General features: G+C 48.8%; 1 protein-coding gene across 4 annotated transcripts; it reads right to left on the reverse strand.

The window, feature by feature from the left end:
* Window positions 1-3,897: 3,897 nt before the first annotated feature.
* On the reverse strand, window positions 3,898-9,420 carry IRX6 (iroquois homeobox 6). 4 transcript variants are annotated; one of them, XM_019535701.1, is made up of 6 exons: window positions 7,873-9,017; window positions 7,424-7,533; window positions 6,594-6,904; window positions 5,635-6,255; window positions 5,096-5,209; window positions 3,898-4,529 (listed from the first exon to the last, which is right to left on the reverse strand). In XM_019535701.1, the coding sequence occupies exons 1-5, from the start codon at window positions 8,197-8,199 to the stop codon at window positions 5,097-5,099; spliced, it is 1,482 nt and encodes a 493-aa protein (XP_019391246.1). In that variant the 5' UTR covers window positions 8,200-9,017; the 3' UTR covers window positions 3,898-4,529; window position 5,096. The 4 variants fall into 4 exon arrangements, with proteins under 4 accessions (XP_019391246.1, XP_019391249.1, XP_019391248.1 ...); XM_019535704.1 differs by lacking the exon at window positions 3,898-4,529 and adding an exon at window positions 9,140-9,420 and having other exon boundaries at window positions 4,712-5,209; window positions 7,873-8,130; XM_019535703.1 differs by lacking the exon at window positions 3,898-4,529 and having other exon boundaries at window positions 4,712-5,209; window positions 6,594-6,901.
* Between the last annotated feature and the right edge of the window lie 489 nt (window positions 9,421-9,909).

Genomic DNA, 9,909 nt, shown 5'->3' on the forward strand with positions numbered 1-9,909 from the left:
TTTTGGCTGGAGCAGGCGCCGTGGGCAATCTTAAAACTGGCGCAGTACAGGAGGGCTTGGAGCAGAGGACTCTATTTACTGTTCCTTTCGCTTGAGATCCTCCCCCCCTTGCTTTTTACTAAAAAGTCTGCTTCCAGCCTAGGCAGCCTTTGCCTTTCTTGGCTACCAGGCGAGGGGGAGGGCGGAGATTGAAGGGTCCTTGCCCGTAGCACTGGTGTCACAGCGCTGGGCTGGAGCGAGATCAACTAGCTGTACAAGACGGGGGAAGGGAGTCTCAATCCCAGCCTTTGGCTGAGACAAGCTTAAGCGCGTCTCAGCCGCCGTCTTCCAGGGCCCCGTCCTGCCTGAGGCTGGGTCCCCTTTTTGCTGTGAAACTGAGCTCTCTACCCTCGGCAGGATCGGGCCCTACTTACTCTTGGTTGCGTGCTCGTTTCCAGAGGGATCGGGGCTGGGTGATGAATAGAGCAGAAATCTGGCCCCCAATAGAGCTCATCCCCAAGATCTGTATGTTGATCACTATGTTGAATGCATCGCGTTTGCTCTTTTAAAACCTGGCCCAGCCCGTTATTATTATTATTATTATTTCCTGAACTGTTCAGGCTCTCTGCAGCCCTCCGCTCCCTTCTTTTCATATGAGTTCTGCGTCAATCCTCGCTCTGATTTTTAATCAAAACAGTATTCAGAATATGATTCCCAGAGATTATATTTTGAGAGATTTGCGATACATATCTTGCCGCTATGACAGATTGCAGGGAGCTCTGAGCTGGCTGGATAATCTGCACCGTGCTCGCTTGACCTTTAATAAAAGAAGAGTAAAATAAATAATAATAATAATAATAAATAAAATAAAATGCAAAATCTTAAGACTCCCAGCAGGTCCCCGTCATTCCGTCGCCTGCCCTTTAAAAAATCCCACCCCAACGTGTTTAAGTATCCCCTAATCGCCATTTCGGGACTAATCTTCCTAAAGCAAGTAGATCTGCGTTTAATAAGGGCAGCGCTGGAGTGCGGGGCTGGAGCCGGAGAAGTCTCCAGGGAGAGGCGGAGGCGTGGGGATAACCGGGCTCCTGCCAGGCAAGGAGGCGCTGGCCTGTCCCGCTTGCCTCTCGTCTTTTCCTCTGGGTCAGTTTGGTACAAAGCTCCGGGAACGGGACTTAGGGGCGCCTCGGTTCGCAGGGGGGCCCGGGCCCGGCTCCCACTGCAGCTCCCTTGGGGGCAAGGCTCCTTGGGGGCTTCCTGGGACCATCGGCGCCAGCGCAAGAGGAGCTCGTCCGTCTCCCCGGGGGGAGAGCGAGGCTAGGACGCCTGTCAGTCCTCGGGGACTGGGGAGAAAGGGACCTGCCCTGCATGTGCTTCAAAGCAAGGGCCCACCACGAAGGTCCAGTCCTGTTTTTCCTGGCTGAGACCCCAGAGATTGGAGCTGTTTCTTTGGGGCGGGAGTGAGAGAGGGGAGTGCTGAGGTTCAGGCGAGGGGCTGTTGTCAGCACACGGGTTCTGTATTAGTGCCACAGCCGAGCTACCCGCTCCCCTTCCCTTCCCCTTTCCCCGTGCAAGGCTGGGCAAGTCCCTGCAGGGCATGGATGTGTAGATCCCCTTCTTGCTGCGGCTCCGCCCAGGTGAGTTCAGGTTACTTCGGGCATCCCAGCGAGTGTCTCAAGTTTTAAGGACTCGGAGGCCCTTGGCTCTGTCTGGATGTGTGTGCAGGGCGACCCTCTGCTGCTGTCCCCAGCGCTGCCAACACCTGGGCCTCCCTGCTGGGTGCCAGAAGGGGAAGGGCTACTTGCAAGACCCCTCCGCCTGGGCCTAATGCTCTGTATTACAAGCACTAATCCTTCCAATCCGACTTGAAATAATGTTTCTCTTTTCGCAGCTTAATTTTCCTACCTCTAAGCTGCAGGTCACTGCACCAACCTGTCGCCTCTGCGGAGCTGCTGGGCTTTGCCAAGAACGGTTAAGAAAGTGGAAAAGCAATATCCAAAAAGAGCTGCGAGCAAGTCGCCTTTGCTCCTGCAGCTGAGAAGCTTCCCTGCTTTCGGGGCTCGTTTGCTTAGTGCCCTGAACCCCAGACACAGGCTCCTGGGGACACATCCCCTCTGCTGCCTGTCGTTTTTTCAAGCACAGAAGCTCTTGGAATTGCAAGAGACGACGTCCCCCTTGGTCTTCCACCCCCGCAGCCTGCAAAGACTCCTTCGGCTTTATCAGAAAGTGAAAACCTGAAGCAAAAAGACCAGTCATTTATTCGAGGGCCGCTCAGGGCAGAGCCTGGAGCGGAGGCAGTGGGAAGATTAGGGACATTTACAGACTAGTTATTCTGAACTTCCAGAGATGTAGGAACAGAGCTGAGTTTCTATCCTGTCACCCAGTCATTAAATAGGGGAGAAGGCACTTAGGTCCTCAGTGTAGCTGGCAATAAGGTCTGAATACGAAACTGTGGAGCTGAAATGTGAATGTCTCTTATTAAGATTCATGGGCGATTAGCAAACCCTTCAGAGTGATCTGTCTAGGATTTCTAATAAGAACTAAAAAGTTCCCAGCCTCTGCCCCGGCGCCTGAAAACGCCTTTAATTACCCCCCCACACACACACACACAAGGAGCAAGATCTCAAGCTGCAGCAGGGGAAATTTAGGTTAGATATTAGGAAGAATTTTCTCACTAGGAGGGTAGTAAAACGCTGGAACAGGTTACCCAGAGAGGCTGTGGACTCTCCATCCTTGGAGGCTTTTAAGACCCGGCTAGATAAAGCCCTGGCTGGGATACACTTGAGAATGGTTCTGCTTTGAGCAGGGGGTGAACTAGATGATCCCTGAGGGCCCTGACAGCCCTGCCTGGCCGTGATTATATGATCGCAATCTGCAGGTCAGCTTTGCAAAGGGGCATTTCCTGCGGTCCTCGCTTAGGCAACTCGGAGAGGAAGGCCTCGACCCAAGGCAGGCAGACAGCCGTTTACCATGCCTTGCAACCTCAAAGCAACCCGGTCCGAATCGAGGGGTTCAGCTATAATCGCAAGAATAGAGAGGAGCCTCCGCCCCGCTCCCAGCTGAGATCAAACCGGGCAGGGAGGCTGGAGGGTCGGTGAGACGTGCTGCCCAAAGGGAACAACTCCTTGAGACCCTAATCTCCGCCCGTGCACACTGGTGGGGAAAGCGCACGCGTACTCCTAAAGCACTGCCTGCACGCCACTTCCAAAGGCTTTCCCCCCTCATTGATTTTTTCCCGACCCCATTCCACGCTTCACTTCTCGGTCACACGACGAGAGGACCTCCACCTCCGCAGTCCCACTTGTCTTGGTGGCCTTTGGTAAACACACAGAAGCCTGCTCGATATTGAGGATTGATTTCCCTGATTTATTAAGGTAAAATTCATTGGACTCTATTGACCACAAATGACTTAATGTAAATGGTGACCCTGGTGAACTTGGAAATAGCTGGTATCGGGTTGATCTATAGATGACCTCTTAATTACCACAGTTATTAATTTAAATTATTGCCACTGCTTCTAGAAACAAAGAAACATTCTTTCCTCATCTAAGCGCGGTTTATTAGTCCGACAAAAAAGTGTTTGATGACACTTTTAATTAAACAGAAACAATGCAGAGATGCGGTTTCCCTTTCTTCCCTGTCTTGTAAAGCACAGCACTGCTCTTTAAACTGGATGGTGGTGATGTGACCCACTAACAATGTCCTACTTTGCTACTACAATCCAGTTGCTAGACTTCCAACGGTACCCAGCCGGTTTTTTGTCCCAGTATGCGAGGGGGAGGGAAACTATTTTTTAAAGGAGTAGGGGTGAGGAGAAATCCAACACTCTTGGGAAATCAATCGCCCTACTTGTCACGGGTGGGAGCAGCTCAGAGTGAGGTTACCAGTTCTACAGGTTCACAAGACGGAGTCACACCATTCAGCTGATCCGCTTTAATTAGAGACTCTTAAAAATACTTTCAGCCATATCCTTGTACAATGACAGAAAAGAAACAGCCTTGCATGTCGCACTATTAACTTAAACCATACCCCTCTCTGTCTCCCCAGAACAAACACAGACATTATGATTTACAAAGATACTTTACCAGAGGAAGAAAAGAAAATGAAAGTAGTAGTTTAAAGGAAGACACAATGTGGGCGAAAGAAAGCAAAAAGTTTGGCCTTTTTTTGGTAAAGACAATCACTGGGGGTTTAACAAATGACAAAGTAGTTGTACATTGAGGGCGATGTGGTTCGCAGTGGACTCAGAGATGGGAAGGAGTACTGTTTTGTAAACTTGTGCGAAACTACAATGATCCAGTGCATGAGACAAGGTCTAGAATTTATCACAGTTCCTCCGTCCTGTTTCCGGTTGTGTGTTAAGTCCCATCCATTTGTTAAAAGCAAGTTGTGCAATTGATATGACGGCTCCCCATCACAGGGGGAGGGAAGCCAGAGTCACAGTTAATGCTTTCAAGGAGTGGAGATCATCATTGTTCATGGAGGATTGTTTTAAGCCAAGATGCAGACTGAGAACCATCTTCAGGATTCTCAGAAAGACAGAGGCTAACCTGGTGAAAGGGAAAGAAAGGTGATGAAAATTGCATTGGCATTGGTCAAGTGGGGCTTCCGCCCCTTAAGAGACTAAAGACTTTAACTGCACCCCCAGCTACAGAGCGGGGACGGGAGTAGTCATCTCCTGTCCTGCAGAACGGGAGTGCGACACGCTGAACGGAGGCACAGGCAGTGCCCCCAGGCACTTCGCTACATTTGGACCCAATTAGTGCATGCTCCAAGTAACATTTCAAACGCATTTACTAGAAGAGTTGTTGGGCCTGGGAGAAACCTCACTGAAAAGCAGAGCCCGTTACTATCTCCTCTGCTCATCCTGGCTTCACAATCTAGCCCCCGCCTCGGTCTGTAACCTCTGTACTAGAAGATAAAACCCCGACTTGTTAAGTTTGCGGCTGTTTGGAAAAGAGCAAACTCGTGTTAGTACCACACACCCTCGATCAGCTGCTTGAAACGGGCTTTGAGACCAAACAGGGTCCCCCCTTGCAGACCCAGCCCAGCCTCTCTTTACTGACCCACTGACAAGACCATAACCTGATGTAGTGCAGGAAAGTCAATCACCTACCTCACCTCTTCAGCACTGGCCTAAAAGCTGTTCTCAGTTTCTCTTTATGCTGTACTAGGCAAGCTTCACTGAGATCTATGGCTCCTTGGGTAGGTTTCACATTTCTCCCAAACCCTGCGTACAGACACAACCAGTTCATAGTCAGCGGTTCACACATACACACTTGCCTGCTTCCTCCCTAGGCCAACAAGCTTTCCAGCGTCCTGAAACCTAGGGCAGGCTCTGATGAACCATCAATGGGTTGCACTACAGTAATTAGAGTGGTTAGGACATTGGGGAAAAACAGTTATCTGCAAAAACAGTATTTAGGGCAGCAGACAGCTCTGTGTTGCAGCGAATTACCCCCCAGAAAGCCCAGTGTGTGTTTCGTGTGACATGTGGGACACAGTTTAATGAGGCAAACCAGCGTGGTGGAATAGAAACAGCCATTACCACTAATGGGGAAAAGAGACTGGGCTGTTTCGGCAGAGCTGCATGGTTTTATCACTTAAGGATTTTTACCCCCTTCAGGATGAAGAGAAATATGGAAGTCCGGGTACCTTCAGCTCCTGAAGAATACTGGCACGTCTCCCCCAAGACTGGATAGGAAGGACAGTTCAGCTGTATTGACTGGAGGTTGAAAGTGGAGTTTCTGAATATCTTGGTGGCCTGGGGCAGCTCTTCAAACGCACTGTCAGTACCAGGCTGGGTTCTTAGACTGGCGAGGGGCCTCCCTTCACTGCAGTGCCCAGGGACAGGGTGCCGTCCTCTGAGCAGCAAGCAGTCCGGGCTCACCGTCCTTGGTTCAGGGGTGCTGGGGCTAATTATAACATTGGCACCTGCCGTGTGAGCCAAAGACCAGATTCTGGGCTTTTCTGTCGTTTCGTATTGTTGCACTTGACTCATAGTGCCCACTAAGGGGCCTGGCTTTTGGCCCACGGTCTCTAAGAAGTCTCCTGCTGCTGCTGAGCTGGCTTTGGTGCAGGGGAAAGTGTGAAAACTGCTTGGTGGCGTCAAGCTGCAGTCGCTTTTCTCAGACTCAGCCAAGGCGGTGCTGAGGCTGGAGGCTTCTTGATGGGTGCCCTTTCGGTCCCCGTCTAGCTTCTCGGCTTCCTCCTCGTCTAAGTCATCCAGATCACTCAGTCTTAATTCCTTTTCTTCCTTGCAGCTTTTCTGATCTGCTTTTCAAAATAATGAAAGGGGGAGGGGAAACAAAGAATTAGCGAAATTGTGAAAGGGCATGGGGGAGGTTTTGCCAGGCAAGATTAGTTACTCACTCACTAATAGGGGTGCGCGTGTGCGTGGAAAGAAAGATGCTGTTATCTGATGACTTTAAACGCAACTTCCTCCAGAGCTGGGACTTACTGTTGTCTCTTATTCTTAGATGGGGCCTGTCCCTTCCCTTGCTTTTTAAAGCACGTTTGCTGCTTTCAGGAAAACAAGAGGAAATACTCCATTTCTTCTACCTTTTCCGGCTTGCCTATTCAACCCCTCTCCTTAGCTTGCCTTTCCCACCCACCTTTGCCTTCAGGTTCCAAGCCATATTCCTCCTCTTCTCTCTTGTTTTCCTCTTTTCTCTCCTCTCCTGCTTTGTTCTTAGGAGACCAGGTCATTTTGTTTTCTTTCTTGAGCCTACGCCTGGCGTTAGCAAACCAAGTGGACACTTGAGTCAGAGTCATTTTGGTGATGATGGCCAGCATAATTTTTTCCCCTTTGGTGGGATAAGGGTTTTTCCGGTGCTCATACAGCCAGGTCTTAAGGGTGCTGGTTGTTTCTCGAGTTGCATTTTTGCGTCTAGCCGAACCACTGAAATCCACGGTCCCATACCTGCTGGGAAATATTAAAAGAACATGTCACCAGCATTTGTTACCCAAAAGGAACTTGCCTGTAAGATGGTCTAAACATAATGCGTGCATAAAAACAAAAACAAAAACAAAAAACAGTGGCTTTCCTTAAAATTACTCTGCTCTTGTCCCAGGGAGCATCTTCTGCTACTACTCCACTAGCTAGCTGGAGCCGGGGCTCCCACGTTAGCATCCTGTCCCGCTTGGTAATTCACCCCTGTGTGTGTGAAGTCAAAAGTATTACTCTGTTTTAACATTAGAGCACCACGTGTCACCACTTCAGTAGCAGATTTTGCCAATCCAATTTGTCTTTTCCTAGACAATTCATTCCATTGCAATTAGCACTGAGATTAGCTGCAAAGTTTTATTTTAGGTGACTGCTGTTACTGGGCGCGTGGACTCCGTATAACATTTGTGAGCTAGAAAATCCCGGGGTTTTTTGATGTCTGTTGCTGCATCACAGAGGGATATTAATGTTATTCTCAAATGATCAAAGGGGTTTTACCTGTCGTACTGATACTGCCCTAAGGAATGATCGTAGGGGTAGTAGGCAGCAGGCTGTGCGATTCCCGAGTGCAAACTGCTGGTGCCATCCTTAATTTCATACTGCGGGTTCTGGAAGGGAAGGAGCAGCTTGTGACGTTAAGATAGATGGTAGTAAAATCCGAAATCCCTCCACTTGTGGAAACTGCCCGCTTTCCTGTCCCCTGACGCTCACCCTGGTTCTTTGCATCTCTGCTGGGCTGAGATGTCCGCTGCTGCTTTTCCCCCAGGAGAACTGTGCCCATTCCATTATTCTTGGCTATTTTCTCCTCCATCCAAAAGCCCAAGTTGGTCGCCTGTTGCAGGAGGGCTGTCCTCCCCTCCCCTCCCCTTTATCCCTCCCCAAAAGTTACAGGGATAGAGAACATAGTGACAAGATCACCTGGGCACGGTGCTTGGATTTCTACTCACCAGCGTGGTGTAGAGAGTGGACGGGTCTGCACTGTAGGGAAGGTAGTTGGCATAACTCTGGCTCGCTGCGGCGGCTGCATAGGGAGAACTGTACATCCCCAGAGCTGCATTGAGTTCCGTCCTGGTGCTGGCCAGCAGCCTGTTCTCATAAGAGGGACAGCAAAGAGTAGCAGCTTGGGCAGATCCAGAGGTAACATCCGATACGGATCTGGAGGCAGATTCACAACAAGTCGTACTGGGGCTGGCTGACACAAAAAACTGGGGAGGGGAGAGAAGGTTCACGCCGATTACTTTAGACGCAGCACGAGCGTGGAGCAGGGACAACATCCAGGCAGGCGACTAATGATGGGAAATTGCAAATAAATAGAAAGGGAGGGTGGGGGCGTGAGAGCGATTCATCCAAACTTTGGGAAAACCAGACTTAAATTACAGCCTCTCTCTGCCCCTCGCTTCTCCTCAGCCCCCAGCGCTCAGCTTCCATTGATTTAAAGGCAAGAAATTGCGCTTGCCGTTAATTCGACCATAGACCAAACACTAAACATGTCAGATAATGCAGTCAGAGGCATTAGCTTTCCTTAATTTTAAAGGCAAAAGAAGCCAACTTCCCGAGGAAAAATCTTGCTGTGATCCCGGGATATAAATAATCCAACTAAAATACATTATGGATCAATTTGCGGTAGAGACGCATTTTTAGGTAATTTGAGGGCAGTTTGGAAGCCGCCCGGCAAGAAACGACTTATTCTTAGAAAAAATGCAGTTAAGGACATACGGGGGGTACGGTGGAGGAGAATGGAGGAGGCAAGTTACACACAGAACTGATGCATCGGAAGACCCCACAAAACGAGACAGCTATGCCCGAATACTTTCGGCAGGTACCCAGCCACTAGCGCTCGAGGATAACATCACAGAGGAAAGAATAAAGCTTCTGCAAAAGCTTCGCTTCTCTACTGAAAGCTGGAAGTGAGGAACATAGGTAATAGATCAATACAGATTTGTAAATCAGCTGCACCGAGGCTTTTTTTTCTTGCACTTAAAATTGAACAGTGGGAGGAAAATCAGCTTCCCTGCCCTGCAAACTGAGGGTTATTTATTTAATCCTAGCATAACACAAACGACACACGCGCGCACACATTTAAAAAAAGAAGACTCCAGATGTGTCCTTAAAAAAAAAGACTCTAAGGAAGGGGGGAAAGGAAACAAGACATCTGGAGTGCAGCAGCAGCAGCAGAATCTGATCAAAAGTGAGTGCTACTCACTTTTGTCTTACCTGTGAAGTGGTGCTGTAGGGGTATCCGAACTGAGAGAAGGACATAGCTGCTCCTTATTTTTGGACCATAGGCAATATTATTTTTTCTCCCAGATCGATTGCAACTGAACCCTGCTTCAGGATGCACCTTCTCGCATACACATTTCCACGTATGGCTTTTTTTTTTCTCAATTATGGATGATTACACTTAAGAAAAGCAGCCAGGCATCTGAGGCATAAGGTTTGAAGCCTGAAAAAGGTTACCCCCACCTCCCATCCTCCTTATATATATATACATATATATATATATATATATGTAAATATATAAGTTTATATAAAAAGAAACGCCCTATTGTATTGAATGTTTAACTGAAAAGGGGGATTTAAAAGAAGGGGGGAAATAACATAAGGCTTGCAAAGATATGGAGCCTGCTTGTTGTATTATTTTCTGCTCTATAGTTCTTTAGCATTCATCCATGGGAGAGTATCAAAGTGACGTCATAGTAATCCCGAAACGACAGCACCAGGAAGGATATAACAATCTTTGCCAATCATCTCTAACATCTAAGATGCACTCAACACTTGTTTCATGTTGTTTTAATGTTGTGCTGTGATGCACGTCAAAGGCAGGGACCTGAAATGCTTTGCGGTTGGTCTCTCTCCCTCTCTCTCTCCCTCTCCCTCTCGCTTTTTTTAAAGCACAATCCAAATGCGATTTAGAAGAAGAAATAAAGGGGGGGGGACTTACTGCGGTCATTAAGAGAACACAGTGTAAGAACCCCCCCCCCCCC

Source organism: Crocodylus porosus, unplaced genomic scaffold (assembly GCF_001723895.1).
Source record: "Crocodylus porosus isolate Cpor-Errol unplaced genomic scaffold, CroPor_comp1, whole genome shotgun sequence".
Taxonomy (NCBI): Eukaryota; Metazoa; Chordata; order Crocodylia; family Crocodylidae; genus Crocodylus; species Crocodylus porosus.